We start from the raw sequence: 26,554 nt of genomic DNA, 5'->3' as shown, positions 1-26,554 counted from the left end.
AAATCAAGCCAAAAGACTGGGTAAGACCTGTCAGTCCTCAGGCCATGATAATCCTTTCACAGCGTGGTCCCCCGCCTCTTTAACCACTCCTTCGTTTTTACCATCTTCAGCTGCCACTTGATAATTTTCTGTCAGTCTGAGGCTTACAGTGTCACATGGCTTCACATCATAGACCTTGTAGGATGGTACATTTCTCGCTAAATACACTGAGGATAAGAATTTTCAGCCAAAGTGGTTCTAGGGAAGCGAATAGCGATCAGCCTACTGGATACATTGCCATCAAAGACATTCATGGTTCCCTGAGGATGAATCCTTACTGACTTTTGGGATTCTGTAATCTTCTGCAATCATCAATTACATGGTTTTTGACTTGTTTCAGTTAGTAGCTCTGTCTTTCTTATCTGACACACGCATGTTTGCTTATTTACCTTGCCATAACTGTTCACCTCTATCACAACCAATATGTGATGGTAGCAGAGCATCGATTCGCTGATAAAGATCATAGTCTACTTTCTAGTTTCTAAAGAGCATGCTGGCTCCAATCTCCTTTCCTCGCAGGGATGAATCCATTGGGTTTTTGTCTTACTTTGCTTTCCAGCTTATGATTTATTCATATGTGGAGTTGAACAGTAACCCACCCATAACCCCCCTACAGTACCTCTCTCCAATCAGAAATATCGAAGGAGGTCGTATGGGGATGAAGCAGGGCAGCATTGAAACCAGTTTTAAAATTAATCCAACTCTATCTGCTGCTTTGCTTTTTTAATTAAATGTAGTATGGCATGGCATTTACTGAAGGCTACATACTGTATTGTTGTGTACAGTGAGAGAAACACGACCCATGATGCCCTAAGCACATGGGTTGCCTCGGGTTGCTTTCTTTTTTTCATGGTACATCCATTCATAATTCACCATGTAAACTACAAAGGTGGATGGTTTATGGGCATCCAAACTTGTGATGAGACAGAGAGAAAAGAGAGGCATATTTGACACTTCAAAGCATTTTAATGCACCATTTGCAGCATGGGAAATGAACATGAATTAGGAGGGGATTTTACCAAAACCTTTGTACTCAAACACAACACCGGCTAAACCCCGGCAGATGAGTAGGGGCGGGGGGAACTGATGTGTATGAGTGCTATGGATTTATTAGATGGCGAGGACAGCCGGCTCATAAAAAATGTGTGACATTGGGTGTATATGCACTCTCCCACATGCAACACAGGCATGTACACACTCTCTCATGCACACAGAGCTGTGTGTGGACCCCTTTATTTTAGCTTTGCAACTCCCTCCAGTTTTCTGCTTCTTCTCATGTATTTTTCATGCAAGAGTTGTCCCAGTAGAAGCCCCTGCATGTCCAAGACAATTTAACAAGGTCACGTTCTGTACAATACCTACTAAAAAATGGTGGCCATAATGTCTAATGTTACATTATGTGCATTTTTTTACAAGGAGAATATAAGAGCATCCTCAGTATATTCTTTCTTTCTTTTGAAATAACTGCTTTTCATGCTTATTTAAAAAATAAAAAAAGGGCAAAAAACTGAAGAAAACTGTTGCCTGGAAAGATGCTTTGGGTTGTGATCTCCAAATCTATATTGACGTCACTTGGTTATACTACAAGTCCCACAATGCCTCACTCTCGTTTCTCGCTGTGCTGGCGATGTCGCTGCATTCAAGTGTACCTCGGAACTTCCCACTCCGGTACTCTAAATGTAATTTGCCAGTTGCAAACTCAAGTTGTTCTTATATAAGATAATATAAACTAAATTAGACATCTTTGCAGAACAAGGTCATTGTAAGTGGTAAGTCTTACAGTATTTGAAGGATGTGGGCTACCTGTGGTGATGGTGACATCAATGGCTTATGCTAGAAAACCAGGCTACAAGTGGATCTCAGTTTAATACAAATCTCAGGAACAGTTTTTGTATAACTTGAAAGGTAAAAAAATGACCTAGTCTGTCACTAAGTGGGTCAAAATGGAATTGGAGACTAATTTAAAGGCTAGCATGTTTAAACTGGGAGCACATATTTTATTTTGGCTACTGTTGTAACATATTTTAGGCAAATTAGCCAGCTCACGTTTTAATCAGAACAATGGAAAGCAACACCTTAAGTGGTGGCAGCTTTTCACTGAATCACATAGCCTTTAGTATTTATTTGTTTCATATACTTTGTTTTATTTTGTAAAGCACCCTTATGTCATCATTATACTGTGCACGATTGGTCTAGCTAAACTTAAACAAATGCTGTTAGCAGAAACATTCAGAATGTACATTACATTACATTTAGCTGACGCTTTTATCCAAAGCGACTTACAATAAGTGCGTTCGACCAACAAAATACAAACTTGAAGAAAACAGAATCATATAATTACATCAGGCTTCATAGAGCAAAAACATTTCAAGTGCTACTCAACTGGCTTTAGATAAGCCAGCCCTTTATTAGTATATAAGTGCTTTGTTAGTAATTCTATCGCTCGAAGTGGAGTCGAAAGAGATGAGTTTTCAGTCTGCACAAACTGTACACCATTTTTAGAAAGAAAACTAGCCTTGATTTTAAATGCCATTTTCTTAATGTCTTTCATTTGTTGTAAAGAACTTTGAGTTGCCTTGTGTTGAAAAGTGCTATATAAATAAACTTGCCTTGCCTTGCCTTAAAATAAACCCCTGATATTTTAATTTGTATAAGCCTACTAACACTTTTGTTATGAACCAGCTGAGTACATAAGATAAAATGGACCTTTAGTAATCCCTGGGACATGTACGTGTCATCATAGGCATAGCAGCAACATAATACGAAAAAAACACAGATAGTACACATGGAATATACATGGGCATAATAATAATAAAAGTAAATAAATAAATAAAATACAAATACGATTAAACATGTTAACAGTATGATTTAAATGTGCTGGTAAAAGTTGTATGTGCATACAGTGCATCTATTATTAATAAACTCGACGATATTCAGTTAAAACGTCGGTTTCAACATTTGATACTAGTAATACAGCTTTTATGTTCACCAACCCCTAATGTCATGAAGTTGTCAAATTACAGACAATCTTCATTACGCTGGCACCACGTAATCGACACATTTCCCACAGCACTTGAAGGCAGCACGTCTCCGTACCGTACCACTATGATACGATCAGCAGCAGCAGCAGCAGCAGCAGCAGTGCTTTATCTCCCGGTAACCTAAACAATGACTGCTACTACAGACCGGAGGAAAGCACGCCAATAGAATGCGTTACACAGCACCAAAACACTGCATTTTGTTGCTATTCCGACCGTGAACATGTGGATACCTACAGAACATGAAAAATACGGCGTCGGTAAGTTTATTGCCTTTATGTTTTCCAAACTGCTGTCCTCTATCACTATCAATGTATGTGGATGGGTTTCTAGAGGTGACTGGCTTCAGTTCAGGGATGATGATATCCACCTTTGAATTGCTGTATTAGGTTTGTTTTTGTGGAACACAGCATCAGCTTGGATTTCATCTGACTGCCACATTGCAAAGCATAGGGTTGTCGCTATGACCCCCCATGGGTTGCTAAATCATCATTTGCCCATTTGTTATTTTCTTTATTCCCCCTTATTTTTATAGTTTATTCTACTGGGCGATCTTGCATCAGAAGCTTTGTTTTTTTCTCATGTTATTCTGTCTGTTTGAATGGGAACTCGGCTGCTTACCAGTCAGTCGCTGTGTGTCTGTTTTTTTTTAAACGCAACCTTTTGTGTCAATTCTTCAAAAAAGCAAAATACAAATTTGAGGAAAAATCAAAAATAGATTTGTTTTTATTTGATAGTGTTTGGGATTGAGATTACACTGGGCATTGACAGGTCCTGTGAATGTGTGTCTCCCTCAGTGCATTGTTCCAGGTTGTTGGGGGCTCTGGATCAAACACTGAAGTGAGACAAACAAGCGACAACAACGCAACCCAAGCAAAATGTAGGGGGGGAGAAAAATCCCGCACAGACTGTCTTGTTGGTTTGGTTGGAATTGTCTTCTTTACCCGCAGAAAAAGCAGGCTCTGCACTGAGAGGCGGTTTAAATGTCTCGTAATGATTTCCCCCACAGATATTGGTGTGTGTGATGCTCTGCTCCGTCCATGATCCCACAGCCAATAATCATTCTGTAATCTTTGCGTGGATGCCAGGAAAAAAAGTGGCCAGTAAAAACCTCTTAAAACTACACTACAGCTGTGATATGATAAGAGATTATTCCCTTTTCCCTCTGCCTTCTTTCTTGTATTTTGACTTTTTCTTAGGCTTAAATTGTTCTATCCAAAAAATGATCAGAAATCAGTGAACCAGGAGCCTTTGCCCTCTCTCTGTCACACTCCCTGGTTTGGTCACTTGACTGCTACATTTTCCCCTGGTGTAGACTTGTTTCCCTTCCTTGTCCGTGTCAATGTAAGTGCTACAATCCCTGATTCACTAGTTTAATCACTCTGCATTTTCAATATACTTAATCCTGTGCAGGGCAAAGTCTTCTTGAGCCCATTGCTTTAATATTTTGATAGGCCAGAATCGATGTATTCCAATTAGCCACTTAAACCCATCCCTTCCTGTCAAAGTTCACTTGGCTTGATAAAAGGAAGACATTTATTTGAAGGCTCAATACTTGCCATTGTCCCCAAACTGCAAAAGGGGGGCCTTGTTAATTGGATTAAGCGTCTTTATCCCATTTCCCCCCCAACAACCGCAATAAGAATCATTTAATTAGCTGCGATTTATTTCTTAAGACATGTTTTGGCAACGGTGCACTTCTTTGTTTTCTCGTCCTTGTGTTTTTTCTTAAGGAAGGAAATGGGGTGTTTTCCCGTTATGAAATTGATGTTACGTGATACACAAACACACACACTGCACACATGTATGGTGAGGCTGTTTGGTTGTAAAGGATTTAGTTATGATGAAAGCAGCTTGTCAGGTTTATTAGGTTAAGTGTTTTTTTTCAGTCTGAGGTTCATAAATGTTAATGTGCTGGACTGGTCTTTCCTTTCTTTTACTGTACGTTGTCTATCCATGTCTGGTAAGGAAGTCATTTATTATGTTTAAGTGGATTAATAGAGACTAGGTAGATATTATTAGGTGCTTTAAGGGGCAGTACACCAAAGAAGTATGACATGTTGCTTGACCATATCGTAAACATTGCTGTAATTTCTGTTACGAAATACCACACTTAAAGTCGGGGTGAAAAGCTGCTATAAATTTGCTTGCGAGTAAATTCGTTGGAAATTGAGTTTTAAAAGGGGGATAAAGATGCATATTTGTAGACAGTCTCTCCTGTCAGGATCTTTAACAAAGAAATCGTTCAGGTCATTTTTTTTGTCTTTTATTGGATAGATAGGAGAATAGGAAAATACTCCATTAGCTTGTCTCCTAGTTCACATTCTGCAGGGAAAAGGGTAACCAAATGTGTATCCTTGTGGCAAAATAACCTCACACCAGCAATGTCTATTGATCCCCAGAATCTCACCCTAAATTATTAATGCTGGGAGGAACTGCTGTCCACAGGTCTCCAAATCTTATGGCAATACACCACCTGAACTGGTATGGAGCTGAATCACACCTCAGTGGAATTGACATCATTGATCCACATCTACTATGCTTTTTATTTCCAAGAATATCCATGTAGTAGAATTGCTCTGATATCCAAATATTGGTATAACTTAGTCCCCACCGTAGCCATTTTAAATCAACCCCAGGTGCTTTTGCCGAGCATTTTACCCCCATTTGACAGGGAGGCAGGCAAAACTAAAAGACCTTGGAAACCTTTGGATCCTTGCACATTTGATCTTGAGCCAAATCGAGACGAGATCAAAACGTCTCGCTGTATAATTGGAAGGTTGCTTCGTTTGATGTCTATTCGCCTTACTAGTGAAAGCGGGGCCCTGGGAGGACGGGGGCCACTGCCATTGATGAAATATGAATGGACTCTCGGCGAGTTAATATTAAGGCGCCCATTAGCCCACCAGTGTAGTGATTACTGGTTTTTAACCCGAAGCAAGACGTTTGGAAGATTGATGAGATCGCGTTAATATCTGATTCCTGAATGCACTTGGGATTTGGAGACGTTAGATTGAGACAAGACGGAGAATATTACAAATCAAAGTCACGTTTTTTGAACACAAAGAAGGGTTGTAAGAATACTTCCCAAAGCTATGCATGATGGATATCTGTCACAGAAGTCACACACTTTGACTTAACAACCTCTGACAACGTAGCGTACTGGAGGCAGCATTGTGTCATTCGTAGAGTTAATGCTGGAGACAGACAGAGAGTGCGGCCTTCCTAATTAAGGCCATCTGATTCAACCAATCAAGCATGTCATTGCTCATCATAATTTAGACGCATAATTAAAGTGTTTTAACGAGACGCTTTTAATCCGTGCGTGCAAGTGGAATTCTGTGGAAACTTGATTTAGTTGCGCAACCCTTTTTTAAAAACAAACTAGAGAGAGTGAAAAAGGCCTGATTGAATATCCCGCTCGAGGCCTGATGCCATGGAGGGCCGGTGTCGGGGCCTGGAGGATTCTTGCTTCCCTCGGGGGGGATGTCGTTGTGCATGATGGGGGTTGGAGGACGTGGTTGAGGGTGCTGGCGCGTGTTAGGGGTGGACTCATTGTCAGTACTTGCCCTGTTACCCCCAAATTCTCCCCTTCTCGCCTTAACCCCCCCCCTACTCCACGGGGGATTAGCAGGTTGTTTTCGAGGGGGGCCCAAAGGCCCATTCCACCATTATACCCATGATTCCCTAATGCAGCAAGCCCCAGGGCGGTGTGTGTGACAGGGCGGGGGGGGGAGGCGTGCCGAGGTGAAGCCCACCAGCTTGTAATTGCTTCTTCGCCCGCCGCCTCGTCTCCCTCTGCAGATAACGCACCCCTTCTCCTTCGTATACTAGCCCAATGAAATAATTCAATATGGAGGAGACTGCGGGATAATCCCTTGTGAATTGAACAGAAAATAAGAGCTGTTCCCTGACGATGCATCACGCAAGGGTTAAATGAATCTACATGGACGTGTGACATATCACGGGCTCAGTGAGCGCTTTATTCATTGCTGACTCACGCTGACAATAATAACCATTGTAGCCAAACATGACCTGAGACGAGAGTTGGAGAAATGCCTGCGCTGTGTTGTTCAATTAAACCATGCTCTAATTATTATGGAACCCTCAGTAATGGAAGAAAACAGCCAAACTGTGCACATAGTGTCGGTTTGTTTAGAACCAGCAACACAAGACAAAAGCAACACAAGACAAAAGCAACACAAGACAAAAGCAACACAAGACAAAAGGAAACACAATTGTCTCATCTTAGATATGTTTTGTCGAATAGTTTCGAATCATGTCCTGCTTTTTGTCACCGCACACACTCTGGGGATACCCTTGTGTATTCCATTGGCGTCAGTGACACAGACAAACCAATATGCTGTCCACATCCATGTATGATGTTGTTGAGATGGGCAGCTGGGGGGATGGGGGGGGCAGAGTGTTTCTGCATTTCAACTCCAGCAGCAGTCTAGCGTACTCGCTGCTGGGAGATGATGCATCTGCTCTGAGATGGCCGAGTGGTTTCCAGTTTACCAGAATGCATATGGCCATTATAATGGCCATTATTTCACATTGGCTTGACTTGATGTATTGGTTTCACACGCTTGTCTGACGGGTAATTGCTACTATATATATATATATATATATATATATATATATATATATATATATATTGAATGGAGACCCACTTTTTCACTGGTTTTTAGATCAGAAATGAAAGGATCGCTAAGTGAGTTTCAGTAACAAGGTTTTTTTTTCTTCAAGAAACTAAATTAATTTGTGCTTTTTGATCAAATCCTTTACATTTGTGGCTAGCTTTACTGTTATTATTTTTAGCAGGCCTGGTGTGGTGTAATATGGTCGTGATTCCCTTTCCTCAATATCAATCCGTGATCCCTATGAGAGCGAGGTTAATGGGAAATGTCCTATTAGGAATTCAGCAGCTTAACTGATCAGTGGCACGTCTGTGTGTGTGTGTGTGTGTGTGTGTGTGTGTGTGTGTGTGTTCGGTGTGTGTTTCTGTCATCTGTGTTGGCCCGGGGAAAAATGACTGACATGCCATATTCATAAACGAAGCGCGTCTGCTGGTGACAATCACTGTGATTGGCGGCTGAGAAGAGCGTCGAGAGACTCTGGTTGTTTGTGCTCATTTACAGAAAAGAAAAACAGCCTGGTGCACTGGTCCAGAATCAGTTATCTGTGCAGATGGGCTGTATTCCAGGCCTGCATGTATTGACCATAAAGGAAGTGTAAATTGATTTTCTTGTGTGAGTGACCCCTCACATCATAATGACCTCATGGCTCCCATTTTCCCATAATGCTCCATTCAGTAACGGCTACCGCTGCTTGCCCTCAAGTTATTAAAACAAGGGTGCTTCATTTATTATTAACATTACAATACATAGAGTCTGCGTAGGATATATCATTAATGCATTATTTGTGGGTCATTAAGTGTCAGGGCCGGCTTAAAGGACATATGCATAATTAAAAAATGTGAAGGGCTAATGGCCGTGGATGTCTCTGTCTTCAATTACCTCTGTTCATTCTTGAATACAGAATCGGCCTCTCACTGTCCTTCACACAGTCACAGTGGGGGATGTGAAACCAGAGCAGACTCACACAGATCGCTCTCCTTTGTTTTGCTCTGCAGTGTAATCTATTTCTCTGGGATGATTGACCCTTATCAGGATAACTCTGCAATGGGACAGTTTTTTCCTCTGACTTTAATTGAATTTGCTCCGACCCTTTGTGGTTCTATGACGAAGTCTTCCTCAATGCAAAACTGTATCTTAGTTTTGTGATGATTTGCAAACATCGTCACCACTGATTCCCGATGACGTGTGGTCGGAGGCTGATGACATAACCCGTAAATGTAATCAGCTTATGCTAATGATCTGTATTAGCATAAAGTAGCTGATAACACTATAACTGTTGCTATTACATGTATGTGTGATATTTTTCATACGTCTTATACACAACCTATTCAGGACTTTTGAGGCTGATAACAAAATCATTATTTGAGAGTTTGAAACCCCAGATATGTATGTCATCGCATGTACATTTTATTACCCAAAAATGTGCTTGATAATCCTTTAAATTAGCTTATTTCAATAATTGTGACCAACATGTTTTGTCAGTGCTTTGTGGTTGTTGAATCATAATACATTTAAATGTTGTCATGATATGCTGCTAACATGGAATGTAGGGTATTTAGAAAAGAAACATGCTTCTACTTCTCGTCCAGCTTTGAAAAGTGGCAACACTTTTCACAAAACATATCATTTTGACACCAAAAAATAAAAAATCCAAAGCATTTTCTAAAAGCTCTGATGCTACATCCACACTACAAAGCATAAGCAACATCATTTATAGGCATATCCACTTAGCAGAGCGTTTCCTAAAAGACCAAATATAAGTTATATAAATGTCCAGCTTAATGTTGCTGTAATGCCACAACGGGGGATCAAAGATGCATTCGTGGACATGACCTAAATTCCTGCCAAGAAACTAAATTGGTCAGTTACTCAGAAAAGAACCAGCGTCCGGTTCAGGTCAGGGAGGAAACTGTCGGGAGTTTATCAGTCAGGATTAATGATGACACGACAGAGGGAAGAGGGTGAAAGGTCTTCGGACGGAAAGCTTGTAGACGCCACGGCTCGACCTTGACTGTGTGTTCCCTCACATTACTGTCCACACCTTTGTCGGGAAACGCATCTGTTCCCCCTCTCCTTTGCTTTCGTCTTTCTCGCCTTTATTAAATGGACATCGTTTTGTATTTCTGTTGTCTGTCTCTTTGCATCCATTTCTCCCCGCTCACTTATCCTTGCCGAGTGAACAGTTTCCAGCGACAGCAGGTCACACTGTGATGACCACTCACTGTCTGCCTCTTTTCTCCTCTATCACCCACTCATTCATTTTCCATCTGCATCTTTCAGAAGCCCCCTCCTCTCGATCTGTGCTGCTTCTGTTCCACCTTTATCTCCTTTCCACATGTGTCCCTTTTTGTTCTGCTTTCCCTTCTCTGGATCCATACTCACCTGTCCCAGATATCCCCAGATGGGCTACTGTGTGTGTTTTTGCCTTTGTAGTACTCCAGGATATATGCCTATTTGTAGCTTGTTGCATGTGCATTTATATGCCTGTGTGCACATTTAGTTTTTCTGTAATAGCGGCTGTGTTTGCAGCAGCCTCCGGGACTAGAAGTCTGAAGATGATAAAGTATTAAAGATTGCTCTACAGTAGGAGATCTTTATAAATGCTGTCTTGAAGTTGTTGATGGTGCAGAATGTAACATAACAGAGTTGATGGAAGGATGCTTGCCATTCTTTAAGACAGGGGTGTCAAACTCAATTTCATCGTGGGCCACATTAGCATTATGGTTGCACTCAAAGGGCCAGTTGTAACTATATAAATATACATATATAAATACATAATATATATGAAATAATGTATTATATTATATTATTGCCTCTGCATTGGATTTTTATTGGATAGGGTAATAACTTCATAATTAACTATGTCTGAAAGCAGAAGTCTAGGGCAAATAATTGCAAGTCTTCAGTGCGCATGTCACAAAATGAGATGCATTGTGGGACATGTAGTTTATGGGCAACATTCTTCTGTAAGATAAGATAAGATGGACCTTTATTAGTCCTCGTGGGGAAATTCAGTAGTTTAACAGCAACACGGTACGATTGAAAAACAGGACAGCACAGATTCACACAGATTAATAAAATTAAGGATAAATCAAAGATAAAAAAAATGATAAATAACTATAAAATAAGAAATTAATTAAAATGAACATATATAGATATACTGTAAAGTAGCATGTAACCGTATAATAAACGTATTATATTCTTTGCAAGCTCATGCGGGCCATATAAAATGAAGTTGCGGGCCAGATTTGGCCCCCGGGCCTTGAGTTTGACACCCCTGCTTTAAGATGTCAAAAGCAGCTATAAATATAATTTTACCATTTGTTCAACCCTTTTCTCCCGGACAGTCGTCAATTCATAGAATAGCAACGTCAAAGACAACATTAGCTCCTCACCAAGACCAAAAACACTAGCTACAAAGTACAAGATATGATTTAACTGTGTGTTGTTACGTGCTCGAACGTATGCTGCCAATGTTACCATATCCTGCTAACGTTGTGTTATTTCATTCAAAGGCACAACATTGGCTCACGTTACATTTACAGACTAAAAGAATGTCTAGAAAAAAGGTAGAAATAGAAGAAGAGTTAAAAATAAAGCTTGACAAGCGTAGCAACAGTAACTAAGAGGGACAGTGCCAATGGCAAATCAGTCATGATGTATGCAGAAAAAGGATCCTTGAGGATATGTCTGTAATAAGTCACTTGCTCTGAAGTGTTAGTGGGTAGCAGGCAGACAGATGGTGTGCTCCCTGAGGTTAGGTTTCTGTCCCATTGTGAGTGTTCTATTTATGGCCTTGGTACCTTTTCTTATCGGTGTGTTCTTAATGGCGGAGGCAGCTGTTTTCATGCTGTGCAGAAGCGATATCAAGAATAACACTTCACCCTGGATTACTTCTGTTTCTAGTGTGAATGTGGGAGTCTTCTATTGTCACTCTTCCATTCATCTTCTTTCGTTGTGGTCCTTCGTGCCGTGTGTACACATATTTGAGTCTAGAATTGACCATGAAAATCTGTGAGGCAAACAGAGATGCTTGCACACACACCAGATTAGTAGTGTATATTGAATGTGGGAAAGAGCTGCGGCATTGATCGCTCTCTCTTCTTTGAGATTGAACGGTTTTCCCTTCTCCATCACTCTCTCCGTCTCCGTAAAGATCACATTGGGAGGATCAGCTGCTGCTTTCTGGGCAGCAGCCTCTCCGACCTTGGCTGCTGTTAGCTGTCTCATTACCTGTGTGTGTCTGTGTGTGTGGTTGCATCGGTATATATACAGGCAGTATATCTGATCTTTGTCCCCTTTGAGGTGCATGCCTGTGTGTGCGAGCGATCTGTTTCCTGCTCTCGCTGTGCTGTCGAGATGATGGCCTGGCTCAGCTCCGGACGTCGATCTGCTGCATGCGAGGCGCTGGCTCACCGCCTGTCCTCCTCACCGCCTGTCCTCCTCACCGCGCCTCTGTCAGCGCCCCTCACTTCCTCTCTCTGCCCGCGCATATTAAATTGCCCGTGCCAGTTTAAAATCAACTTGCCTTTCAAAAGGGCATTTCATTGCTGCTCACTTTCGACAAAAGTGTTGAGGCTGATTTCAATAGATTTTTGACTTGAAATAGCTTTATTCTATACATGGAGAAGGCATAGGATGCATAGTATTCTGGGGCTTTCTTCATTTAGGTTTATGGGGTAAGAGAACAGAGGACTTACAACTTTGAAATGAAATTAGCTCTCTGTGACAAAGCTCCAAAATGTGATTGCTTTGAAACTGCCTGTTCTTTTCAGCTGAACGGGTCTTATGCATTCCTAAATTAATTGTGTGGGTGTTGTAGAGTGTTATTGCCTCAGAGAGTCTATTTAATTCATCAGGTTGACTAAACCTCCAACTGCGACCCAGTTCACTTCTTACAGCACTTCTCCTCTTTTCAACCCTTCCCGTCTTCGGGGACTGCTCCCATTTAGCATGTTTATCCAGTTAAGAGAAAAGCCTTCAAACCAAGCAGAGACAGAAACCAATTTCTTATTTAAATACTTGTCTAGAATGATTAAGCCCCCACATATCTAAACCACTGGATTATTTGAAGTTTTGTTTGTCTTTATGGAGAGTGTCTTTGCGCTTGCTGCCTCTCATCGTTGATTGAATGGGGCCTTTTCAGCCTTCTTCTAGCAACACCAAAGGTTGGCGTCGCAATGCACTGGATGGTTGCTTTGTTTGTGCTCCTTGTTGTGGAAGTTGCACTGAGGATTGCCTCAGTTGATTCTATGGCTGATGTCTTTTGCCATTTACCAGAGAAGAGATGGAGATATGTGCTTTTTTTTACAGGAATAGTAGTTGGGACATATGCATATTAGCTTTCTTGCCAATAGTTCGATGACAAGATTGATATACCTCGCATGTCTGTAAGCTAAAAGCTAAGCTAGCATTGGATAACTATAAAAGTCCACAAATAACACGTTATCCCTAATTTGTTAATTCTCTCAAAACAGGTTGAGCGAACACGAAAGGCCAGCTGTTTCCTCCTGTTACCAGTTATTATGCTAAGCTAAGCTAGGCTAAGCTAACTAACTGCTGCCTGTACCTTCATGTTTAGAAATATGAGAGTGGGATCAATTTTCTTGTCGAACTCTGCAAGAAAGTGAATGAGCCTTATAACCAACATTTTAAACGAGAACGCAAATCGTATTATTAAAATAGAATGAATTGATGATGCACAAAGCAGGCACCAGGGTCAATATCAGTTTATTTTCCCATGCCAGAAATGACCACAAACGCAACATCCAAGCTCTGGGGGATTGGCTAGAAGTGGCCTTGTTTGCCACAAGCCTAACCTCTCTCCCAGCATCCACCTGGTGTCTTCATTCCCCCCCTCAGGGGAGGGAGTCTGGAGAACTAAAAGCGGAAAGTGGTGCTGCTAAAAGCGGTTGAAATGGATCCCCTTTGTGTGGGGGCGAGAGGGGAAATGCGAAGGAAAACCCCCACTGTGGGAGCCTTTGTGCGGGGAGTAAGAGCTCTCGGTCTGGGCGATGGCGGCGGATGGCCACCTCAGGCTGTTGGTTCAGTTGAGCAGAGGAGATGACAACAGAGGAGAGTTATTGTTTGCATGTATGCTGGCTATGTGGGCTAAACAACATGGGAACAAAACGTGATCGTACAGAAGCTTCCCTCCCAGTGGATGGTTCTCATACCTTAAGAGGCCCATGGCTATTCTTGCTAACAAGCAATTTGTGTTGAGCGCTGGCCTCAGATAAAATATACAGACTCTGGTATGGAAATAGTACAGAGGCTTTGATGGCATTGAGAAAATGCCCACTTTTAACGGTATTTATGGCCATAGATCCTGACAGCAGATGGTTTTGTTGGCGATAAAAGTGATGAAATACACTGTGGTGGTTTCTGGTTTCATCCCCAAGGGCATCTGAATTTCAAAATAGCATCAAAACCCAACTACGAGTGTTTTCCCAGAGAATAATGCTGTTAATGGATCAATAAAGGACATCTCTTTTTGGATCATGTATCCCCCTACCTATTTATCTACATCCTAATGAACTGTCAGCAGTGCCATTTTGACCTTGATGGTCATTATAAAGCCAAGTATCCTATATCAGTCTTTGAGCTTTTCGAAGGAAGATGCTTTCATGTTACTTCAATAGTGAAACTTGAAAGAGTATTGAGAAGATAGCATAGCGCCTCTGATTTACGTCTTTTGCCTCCATCCTCTGGACTTTGTTTACTCAGTTGACTCAGGCCTTTTTGTTTTCTATCACCCTCAAAAATAAGCTTAATTGGATACGTGAAGAGAAAAACACATTCTTCACAGCCAGGATGAATGTGAGGGGCTTGCATGCCTTAGCAGAAACCCGAGTTGAAGCATTGTCTTCCTTCCTGTGCCTCTCTCGGTTCTCTAGCTCGGGCCTTCTGCTGTGGCGTGCTGACATAATGAGTATGGTGATGCTAAAAATACAAATGGAGCACGCTGCACCGCACACGTTTTTAACATATGTCTTAGCATGGAGGCTGTTGTTGTTTCCCCAAAGCAGACTTCTTGGCTTGAATTCGGACAAAAAGTAGAGTTCATTTTTGAATAACGACCACATTTCACCACAGTTCTAATCCAGCATTTCACATTTCAGTTAAAAGGATGCTTGACATTTTTCAAAAAACTGTTGCCATAAACTGTTGCCATGTCACCCATCTTGTATTGGTACAAAGGTTACTGTGGTAATGGTAGTGCTTGCGTTTGAAACCAGGCCATTCATTTATACGGAAATGTTTCCAGGCATCATCAGTGGGGCCGCGTCACCAGTAAGCTCCCCCCGGACCCTCATCTGGGCTACAGCCATAATCCTCTTTGCACAGGCTGTCCTAATGCACCAGTAACCTTACTATCATCACTTGATAAAGTGGGTGACAGTGGCTGGCTGGGACTGCGCTTGTTTGGCTATATGTCTGGAAATAACCCTTGCAAACCAACATGCTGTCATACCAGTGTGCGTGTTCTAGGAATGCATAAAGCCAGTCACAACATCTCTATTTCTAGGATCTGCACCCCTAACCCCTGACCTCATTTTTAACTAGGGATGTCCCGATCACCTTTTTTTGCTCCCGATCCGATTCCGATCATTTGATTTTGACAATCTGCCGATACCGATTTTTCCCGATCCGATCTTTATGCAATGCATTAAGAGAAAAAAAAGGTAACAGATAACGGCTGGTCATCCAACGCGCTGAATTCAGCTATATAGTTATTTGTTTGGCCTTTTCACTGTTCTGGGGCAGTTTCTCTTTCCTTTTAAAGGTCTCTGAAAGTATCGGTTGTTTCAGTGCCGTTACCTGAGTGGCCGCTGTGTACTCGCCGTGTTGTTGGTGTTTGTTTCTCAGGTAGCGTATTAGATTGGTCGTGTTGAACGTAGCTCTGTTCTTTCCACCACGCGGAACCTCCGCCTTGCAAACATTGCATCTGGCTGTTACACTGCCTTCGCTTTCAATTTAATAATACTTCCAAACTCCTGACATTTTCTCTGTCCCGACTCCCGAGTCACCAGCTGAACGTAGCCTCTCGTTAGCTTACTGCTACTATTAGACACTGCGCCCACTCTGTTGCCAGATTTCAGAGAAATAAGCAACCAGGTCTATGAAAACAAGCCCAAAGAAAGCAACACATACATGATGTTGTGTAATTTGAAACCAAAACTAAGTCCTCAGGATGACTTTAAGACGTGAACATGGTCATTTTTGTTTTGTAACATTAAATAAAATTAAAAAAAATGTATAAAAAAAAGAAAAAATCCCGATCCCCGATTTTTTTTTCTCCCGATCCCCGATCTTTTGAAAATCACGTGATCGGCTCCGATCCCCGATCACGTGATCGGATCGGGACATCTCTATTTTTAACCATATATAAATTAAACCTCAACATGATCGGTGGAGCTTGTTTTACATATCAGAGCTTTGCCTGATGCATTATGTAGATCAGGGGTGTCAAACTCAATTTCACCGCGGGCCACATTAGCATTAGGGTTGCAACTTTAAGACTATATAAAAATACATATAAATATATAATATATATATAAAATAATGTATTATATTACATTATTGCCCCTGCATTGGATTATTATCGGATAGGGTAATAATTAACTACGTCTGAAAGCAGAAGTCCAGGGCAAATAATTGCAAGTCTCTTCAGTGCGCATGTCAGAAAACAAGATGCATTGTGGGACATGTAGTTTATGGGCAACCTGCTTCTGTAAAGCGGCATGTAATCGGTATAATAAATGTATTATATTCTTTGCAAGCTCTTGCGGGGCCACAGAAAATGAGTTTGCGGTCCGGATTTGGCCCCCGGGCCTTGAGTTTGACACCCCTGATGTAGATTACTGCATTATGCATCAGTTGCAACACTTTATACGTACTTTTGCATACAATAAACTGAGGAATATAACTAATACTGCCAATGAGTTTTCTATCAATCATCTCTTTGTTTTAAAAGTTAAAGCTCAACATGCTATCCTAATCAAGAATTAATCATATCACTGTTGTGACATTCAGCCATATTTAGTGTATAACTTGATGAAATCTACGTGTAAATAAATGTGCTTACACTCTTATTTCGGCATTATCAATGTCAGATAAGTGGTCGCTGTTAAATGACAGCCATAAGTCATTATTTATATTCCAAAGGTCCAAAGCTCTTCACTGTGTAGGCGTTTAAAGCTGATAATGGCTAATCGGGATAGTGTTACTGTAAATGCGCTTTAATTTCCCCAATCATGATCTCGTAATTCCTTTACCGCATACCACACAAAGGAAGTGAGGGAAATATGAATATGATGTTCCACGTGGAGTCCCCCCCCCCCCAGAGAGCACCATGCGTTGAACGGGCACGCAAATGAGGCTACCTTTCTACTTCACTCGCAGCGGTGGGAGGAGAAAAACAAAGATGAAATTAATCACTCGAGCCTCATCCCCTCCCACTTGTCTCATCCTTCTTTCCCCTTCAACTTCACGCCTCCTGTAGACTTTTTAACTAGTTTTATTTCATTACCGACAGCATTAGGGGGCACACGACTGCAGTTGACCTAAATCAGGAAACTGGGGCGTTTTTTGTTTCCTTCTTAAGTTTTCTGCTCGCCCCCCTTCAACTTCTTACTCCACTCCATTGATTTTGTCTTTGTGCACCAGAGCAAATTAGCTGAGCACGGCCATCACTTTGACATTTGCTTTCAGTGTCCGCCTGCCTCTCGCTACTGCATCGAAAATAGTTTAGCATAGCCACTCCTCCCAATTTGATCTTAATGATGTGAACGGGAGTTTGAAATCTCATTCATATGGGGTCCCTGACAGGATGAGAGTCGTTATAAAAGAACTGGAGAGCTGTCTCTTTGTTCGCACTGATGTCGTCGCAGTAATGGACAAGATTAAGGCAAAGTGTGAAGTGGCTCCTCGAGCCAAAGCGAAATGCAAAGCAGGCACTGGGGATTTTCCTGTGTGACAGTTGAGTAGTATCGGTTAATTATTTTCGTGGTTCCAATTCGCTTGAGTGGCAACTTTCTCTCTCTGTGTGTCTCTTGCTCAGTGTGGCCGTTTGATTTCCTTCATGGTTGCTTTGACAAACACAGCCCCGCTCCGAAGTCCCTTTTTTTGTGCCCGCGTTTGATTCCTGGAAGAACAGATTCCAGTGGTTCTTTCTCATTCTCTCTCCTTTTTTTTCTCCATTTCCAATCCAAAATGTCTCCGACCCCAGGAATAATCCTCCTTGATCCACCAATGGCATGCAGCGCACAGGAAAATAGCCCCGATGACAGCTGAACCCCTTAGCCCCGCAGGAATGTTTATATACACACACACACACACACACACACACACACACACACACACACACACACACACACACACACACACACACACACACACACACACACACACACACACACACACACACACACACACACACACACACACACACACACACACACACACACACACACACACACACACACACACACGGGCCATACATTCAAACGCACAGTACAGCACAGTACCGAGCAGAACAGGGCGCTCATTCTAAAGATGGCTGTTGCAACCAGCCGTCCGCCCTCGTTTACATTTCGCACTCGTTTACGTCGACTCTGGATGAACATGAAAGTAAATCTGGGGAGCTAGTCACCTCGTGGAATTTTAACATGACGCCTACATTTCCTGACAGCAAGCGCCAGACAAGGTGACTTAAGCGCATAGAAGGAAGGAACCCATTTCCTCCACAAAGCCATTAGACTTTAAACGTCAAATGCTTTCCCTATTTTCAAGTGAGACTCTGATTGTTTGACAGATTTTTATTATGGTTTCCAGTAAATCAGGGTTTAGGATCAGCCCCATTACTTATTTCAGTTGCATGTGTGCATGTATGACATCCATTATCCATCTGTCTAAGTCAGGGGTCTCAAACTCAAGGCCCGGGGGCCAAATCCGGCCCGCGACTTCATTTTATGTGGCCCCGCAAGAGCTTGCAAAGAATATAATACGTTTATTATACAGGTTACATGCCACTTTACAGAAGCAGGTTGCCCATGAACTACATGTCCCACAATGCATCTCGTTTTGTGACATGCGCACTGAAGAGACTTGCAATTATTTGCCCTGGACTTCTGCTTTCAGACATAATTACAAAGTTATTATCCCATCCGATAATAATCCAATTCAGAGGCAATAACGTAATATAATACATTATTTTATATTTATATTATATATTTATGTCGTTACAACCGGCTCTTTGAGTGCAACCTTAATGCGAATGTGGCCCGTGATCAAATTGAGTTTGACACCCCTGGTTATAGCAGAATAACTGGCATGCTGACAAGCCCCGGAATCCAATCCTCATTTTCAGTTTTATAGGAAAGAATGAGAACCAGTGCCAATACAGACCTGGACCACACTCAAGTATTCATTCTCCATATATTGTGGCTTATGGAAAGCGTAATGCATGTCATATGGAAAACGTATTCTGAGGCTTGGGGTAGATGACGGTCTCCATACTTGTCATATTTCTTGGTTCAGTCGTCACTCATCCCTGTCACCATCTTGTCATTGTTCGTGCAGCTCCATTGTGTCCTCCACATTAAATGGCCTTCTTTCCTTGTTATACTTTGCTGAGCTCGGAAAGACTTGGGGCAGAGCTTACAAACTTTTGCTGATGCTAACAATGGCCTGATACCCAATAGTACACCCTGCACTTGCCACTGTTGAATGCCTCTTTGTTTAGAGGCTATTAGGATACTAAACTGTATTGGCAACATATTTTGAGAATGCATTTGGACTATAAACGGGGAGGCTGTGGCTCAGTGGGAAGTGTGTGTGGACTTCGAATCAGGGGATCGCAAGTTCGAGTCCCACTGCAGTCAGCATGTCGTTGTGTCCCTGGGCAAGACACTTCACCCCAAATTGCTCCTGTGGGGATTACTCACAGTACTGAATGTATGTAATGTAAGTCGCTTTGGATAAAAGCGTCTAACAAATTACATGTAATGTAATATAATAATAAACTATGGACTTACAATTCTCCTCAACTTTTGGCAAGAAAATACTTTATTCATAGTCAGAAACAAGAGAATGTATATATTTAGGGACCTATTTTTGCTCATGATTATGATGATTTAACTTTGGACTTCCCTATTTCCTTCTGTATTAAATGTGGAAAAATGTATAATGTTTGCAAAAACCACAACAACGCTAAGACTGGGGGCTCCTCGATTATGACAAAAATGTTAATCACAATATTGAGGTCATGATTATTTAACGCAATTGATCATTCGTTTTTTGACTAGATCAGATTCGTCAAAAAGTCACATCCAAAAAGCATGGTAAACAAGAACGGAGCGTGTCTCAAGATGGGTTATGTAGGAGGCCAACAGCGCAAAAAGATCTGCAGTAGGTGTTCTGTAAAGCCCCCCAAAAGAGGTTCCGACAACATTAAACAATCATTTGAAAACCTAGGGTTCAGGGACCCACTCTTTCAGTCTCTTTATAATTAATCAAGTCATCCATCCATCCATCCATCACGTATCCCTCCAGTCTAGTGTCCATTTGATTCGCTTAACATGCTACGCTTCACAGGTTTCCCCTTAAGTTGTTAGCTTAGGTGCTCTTTTTTCCATGTTAAGGGAGGTGCACACATTGAAAGCTGCAGACTGGTTTCTATTGTGAAGCAGTGACTAGCTTACTGACTGGCTAGCTCAGCTGATAATACGGTATGCTCCAGTGGCTTGTGTTTGTGTTGACCCTGCCATCTGTGTGTCCTTGAGTGGAGCCACGATGTGTCTGCCCGTGAGTTCCTCGACACTGCCACTCCCTGTGAAGGGTCTTCAATTACCCTGGCTGTGCACGGAGGCTATCACCTTCTGGCAGTGTATATGAGACATTTTCACACATATGCCTTGTTAGTGTTATCGCGCACTTTTCAGTCAGTGCTTCGTCCAGTGTCTCGACCCCACGCAGTGAATCTTGCCCCATGTCTAACATCTCAACCTGCACCCACTGTGGTCTTTTCATTCAATATCGAGTTTAACATACACTCCCCAGTGACTAGAATCACTCACTGATGCTTCAATGCTCCTCTTCTCTTATACAGTCTCTACTTGTCACAGAGCTCTTTGTTGTATCTCCTGGGGAAGAGGGCAGAATGAAGGCTACTAGGCCAGGATGTGAAGTTATATCTAGAATAATAACTACACTATTTGGGTCCAGTGGGATGGTCCGTCTCTTGTGTTTATGATGCCTTTTTCATCCTGCCCGTTTTGTCATCTTGTTGATGTGCAAGAAACTAGGCTGAATACGACTCTGGGCAGACATGAAAACAAGTAATATAATAGCTTCAGTTGTCTTCAACTCTATAATTAGCTTCAGCCGTATCATCAACATAGTCATTTGCCCCCCCTCCATTCAACTTTCTTTGTCTTTGTCGCTTTACTTTGCACTCTAGTTACTGCATCTTCTAGGAGGCTTAGCATTTAACGCTAGCAGCATGGGTTCATTTCTCCGTGAGAAGCTGATATCAGGCTTCAAAGGCACGGGAACGGTCAGCTTCATCACTAATGGAAGTGTTATGATCAAAGGGGGAATGAGAAGAAAATGGCTTATGAGGTTGAACTGAATTTAAACCTATGGTCCACTGAGAATGTTCATCTATATAAGGATCCTTACCCAACTTGAGTGGTGCACAAATGAGTCCTAAAACTAGGATGTAACATTGGCCACTTTTGGTTCCAGTCTTTTGTACATGTTTTTGGTTAGAAGCCTGATAATAAGATCTGTGGTTAACACAAGCGTAATGAAGTATGTCAGTAAATACCTCACTTGTGAATGCCTGAAGCTTCTTTGTGTCTTAAAAAGAACAGTTGCTAACAAGTAACTAAGTGAGACTACGTCATTACGCTAAACACAATTCTGCCGTTAGCTTAGCGGTGGGGACGTCGCTGACTGTGATGTAGTTTCTCGATAGCCTCAACATCATTTGTTTTCCCTCTGATGATTGCATTGCCGCTTTGAAAATCAGAGTGGTGTTAATATGTGGAGATAATCCTGTTAAACAAAATGTGAAAGTCTCATAAATATGTGCAATATTCCGAAATCCTGTCGCGTTTTTTGAGGGAGCCCTTAACACCCAGTTTGGCGTACAAAAACACGTCATCACTACACCACTCTTGTCTATCAATGTTGATGTCTACCACGTCTTCCTAAGATACCTTCGACACCTTTTGACCTTTTTCTTCTAGGTCTTCACTCTTCATTTTCATTTGTTCATTAAGCCCCATTGATCCACCCAACTCTTCCCCTCTTTCAGGCCAACCTATCCACTTATCCTTTGCTTCTCGTTGTGTGTGTGTGTGTGTGTGTGTGTGTGTGTGTGTGTGTGTGTGTGTCGCCCTTGATCTAAGGGTTGCTAATCAGGTGATGAGGCGGAAGCCGGCCTGCCCATAGGGACTATGTTAACACTGCCTCTTGTTTAAGCTTGTTTAGATACTGCTGGCATGAACGCACACAACACAATTAAACACACACAAACAAATACATATTGTATAAGCGCATTAGGATGCCACAAAGATACCATGGTGTGTGTGTGTGTGTTTATAGCAAAACCAGGCAGTTCATTTCTTCTTTTCCCTCCCTCTCTTCCCTCAGCACCATAGCCCTATACCCAAGAGTGCTACATTAGGGAGCCTTACTGCCCTTTTTAAACCACACATGCATAGTAGAATGACCAGTTTGATACATGTATGTGTTTAACATAGATTGATCTCATTCTACACTGAGTAATGTTAAAACAATAGATTTTATTTTAGCTCATAAATGTATGTACGCCTTCGAGTTAATGAAAGTTCATCCGTCGTCGTCCGTGGGCTTTTTTGTCACGCCTCGCTCCCTACAATGAAATGTGCGGTGGTGGTGTTGTGGTGCCATCTTGCCGTAACAACAAATCAGGGTTCAAAAACACCCCGCATCTGTGTGCAATAAAATGTAACTCGTTCCCAGGCTACTGTCGAGCAACAATCCATCGGGGGTAACTTAGAAGGATGCCTCCATATGGTTGCTCGCGGCTCAGTGCAGATTCAGAGACTTCCCCCTGCTAACATCATGCGTGTGTTTGTGTATCATATGCCTCCGCAGACCTATGACTGCAATCTCATGCATGTGTGCATCCTGAGATTCTGTATGTGTGCAGTACAACGTGCTTTTCACTAAAGTGCGGTGGACAAATATTTTTTTAATGAGGTGATAAGTACCAGCTGTCCAGTATGATATGACAACATTGAATGGTATGAAACCAGCACATTAACACCGTAACACACGCTGAGTGTACACATGAAAACCTCTCTTCAAATGGGCTCATGCGTCGTCCTCAGGCTTGATAAACATTTAAATGTCTAATGCAAGAAAGCTTTTAATTTACTCTTTTCCTGCACTTAACTTGATTAAATATTAACACTCAAGGTACCAAAGAGTGCATTTTGAAATGCATTAGACTTTGAATTAACTTTCAAATATAATTACATACAAGGCAGCATTTTTTTTTTATACCAGGCCTTAAAATATCTTGTAGCTGGTGACATCTGCAATCTGTAATTACAGGTCTGATAAAGCTTTGAGTAAAGTCCCAGGTTGGTCAACGCTTTTTGAAAGTAGCTACAGTAAGAAAGACAGTAGTGTTGTCACGATACCAACATTTTGGTTTCGATACCGATACCATGTCAAGAATTGCGATTCCGATTCTTTTTCGATACTTTTCTTTAAAAAAGGGAAACACGGAATATCGGCTTTAAAATTAGGAATAACAGATGATTTTAGCCGTCAGAACAACTAAAGCAGCAGTGTTACTAAGAACAGAAACACCAAAGAGTCACATCTAATATAAATATATATAAAAGCATTTATTTTAATTGTGTAGCAGTGAGTTTAACATTTTGGCAGCACTGTTGAGCATTTTGAAAATGTATTTTCATGCCTCTGTGCAAGGCGTAGTCTTTCCATCTGTATAGCCACTGGTGTAAAGTAACTAAGTTCATAAACTCAAGTACTACTTGGGTACAAATTTGAGATACTTGTACTTTATTTAAGTATTTCAATGTTTCTTTTGCTACTTTGTTCTTCTAATCCACTACAGTTCAGAGGTACATGGTGTACTTTTACTCCACTACATGTATTAATCCCTTTAGTTACTTCACAGATCTGGATGAATGATGTGAAATATAATCAAGTGTTAAATCAGACTTTAGTTCCACCTGGAGTAAATCCACCAGCTACCCTGCAGTATACAAAGTCATTCAAACTAGCTGCACCTTCACCAGCTTTGAGAACACTTTCATGATCAATCTTTATAAAACACATCATATATATTATTCTGAAATGGACCAATCTGCACAATGACTACTTTTACTGTCGCTACTTTAATACTTTTACTTGAGGAACATTTTGAATGCAGTACTTTTACTGTAACAGAGTATTCTACACTCTGGTGCTTCTAGTACAAGACCTGAGCACTTCTACTTTTACTGTCGCTACTTTAACTATATTTTGATGATAATACTTTTGTACTTTTATTTGAGGAACATTTTGATTGCAGGATTGTTCCTACATTCTGGTACTTCTACTTTAACTCAAGTACAAGACCCGGGTACTTCTACTTTTACTCAAGTACAAGATATATACTTATACCACCTCCGTTTATAGCCTATGAAAAAAACTAATAGAAAACGAAGGCTAAAGCTAACGTTAGCAGATAGTGATGCTAGTTTGCTAGTTAAGTTTGCTCAACGATAATATTGCGACAGAAACACTTTTCAGTGCACATCACGCTCTGCGCTCCGACAGGGAGCTCTGCTCTGAACACCTGAACGGCCCGTTCACAGACTTCTGGCGTATTTTCTGTCAAGCCGAGGCGCAGCGGCAGTTGCACTCCCACTTGCAGCCATGCTTCTCGTTTTCTCACATGCTGCTCTGGCAGCTAGCGCGTGGCCGCGTGCACGAGAGAGGGGAGGGACTTAGAACGTGCTTGAGAGGGAGGGACTGCAGGCACGGCTGCAGTGCAGGGAGTGGAAGCAGAGCGCTGAACACACAGCGCTGAACACACACGGCTCTTATTAAAACGGCGCTTTTTCACGGGAGTACTTTTCCCCGTCATTCTTAAAGTACCGATACTAATGAAACGGAGGAATCGTACCGTTTTTAACGGCAGGGTATCGCGGTACCTTTCAAGTATCGGTACACCGTGCAACACTAAAAGACAGTATGAAAAATACAACCCAAACTGTCTCGTAAACACCCATCCCTTATTACATAACTTCCTGCTTTGACCTGAAATACATGCCTGGGTGGTATGCGCACACTTTCCTGTGTGATGGGGCACGGCAGTTTCTCGTATGCTGTTTTTGTCAGCTGAATGAAGAGGTGTAAGCTAGGGCTGCACGATTTGGGGAAATAATCGAATTGCAATTTTTCTGACAGATATTGCGATTTGCGATATTTGTTTTGAAGCGACCCAACGGAAGTCTAATGTAAAATGCGGCCACATCTCCGGCTAGGAAGGTCGTATCAACGTGCTCCCGTCTCTAGCACCCCCGCAGCCCGAGCTACGAGTGAAAGAACTAAACTTACAATGGAAGTTTGGTTGCTTTAAAGTCAAGCTTCAGTTTAAGACTCACCCTGTAATAGATGTAGAACATGTGATGGAGCATTACTAACCTGACTCAGATGGTTTCACCAAAGCATCTAGGAGAGCTCCATTGGAAGCCATTTGGAAAAGTATTTCAAAAATATCAGGGGCCACTTCTGATTGGTTAACAATGGCTGGTACATGTGGAGCACAGCACTTCTGATTGGTGTGGATGACTGACACACAAGCAGACATTTCATTTTTTTAAGTAAAATTCACAGGCTTTGCGATTTGATATCACGTCATTTCAAATCGCGATTTAAAATCGATTAATCGTTCAGCGCCAGTGCAAGCCAGCCGGGGACCTAACCATCGAAACAAATCTTAGCTTGCTGTTTCCACCGCAAGAAAATCTCCTTTCTCATGCAGCTCTACGGCATGTCTGAAGGCATCTTTTAGAAGTGATTTGCAGTATCAACCAGTAATTATACCTATTTAATCCACCCAATGTTGCCCTTCAACGTGTTTCTCCCTTGTTATCATGCATGTCATCTTCTCCGTCTTCCCCCTGATTGATCTGACCGCTGCGGGTGTTTAGCTCCCTGCCCTTATCCACACCTCTCTCCACTGGGCCAGCCGTCGGCGGGAACATGTTGGAGAGCCGACAGGGAGCATCTCTCTCTGCCCTCTCTCTGCCATACCGAACAGGGCCAAACAAAGTGAAGTGAGAGACACAAAAGCTGATGGCTACTTATCTCTCCTGCCTTCCTCTTTGATTCCCTCTCCCTCACTCTTTCTGTATCTCCCCCTCATCCCGTCTTTTCTATTGTGTCTCTCCACCGCATTGTTTGTCAGTCTTACTGTTCTGTCTGTCTGTCTGTCTCTGACCCAATCCTCCTGCTCCCCAGTCAGCACAAATCCCCCCAGTGTGTGTACATCTATAGACCTGAGGCTGTAGCTGTAGGCTACACTGCACTGTCTCCCATGTTAAGTCTCCTGACACACGCACAACACAAATACAAATCTAAACTAAGCCGTTGCACTGGTTTTACCAGCTCTGCTCATAAAAATCGGATTGATTTAGCTTCACCTTGGGGCACGTTTTCCGCTTTCTTTCCATATTCATAAAGGCCACACCTTCAGTGTTTGAACTGGAACTGGGAGATAAGAACCACAGATGCTGTTTTTGGAGGATTTTGTTTCATCGT

General features: G+C 41.9%; 1 protein-coding gene across 1 annotated transcript in view; it reads left to right on the top strand.

Annotated features, from left to right (window-relative positions):
* Positions 1 to 3,140: 3,140 nt before the first annotated feature.
* The window catches only part of dock4b (dedicator of cytokinesis 4b), a 118,430-nt gene continuing 95,016 nt past the window's right edge, over positions 3,141 to 26,554 (top strand). The window contains 1 exon segment of the mRNA XM_034074670.2: positions 3,141 to 3,337. Coding sequence (XP_033930561.1) covers positions 3,301 to 3,337 — 37 coding nt within the window. The 5' untranslated portion in view covers positions 3,141 to 3,300.

The sequence above is a fragment of the Pseudochaenichthys georgianus genome, chromosome 23 (assembly GCF_902827115.2).
Source record: "Pseudochaenichthys georgianus chromosome 23, fPseGeo1.2, whole genome shotgun sequence".
Classification (NCBI taxonomy): Eukaryota; Metazoa; Chordata; class Actinopteri; order Perciformes; family Channichthyidae; genus Pseudochaenichthys; species Pseudochaenichthys georgianus.
Note: the sequence above shows the minus strand (reverse complement) of the source record. Positions and strands in the feature narration are given on the sequence as shown.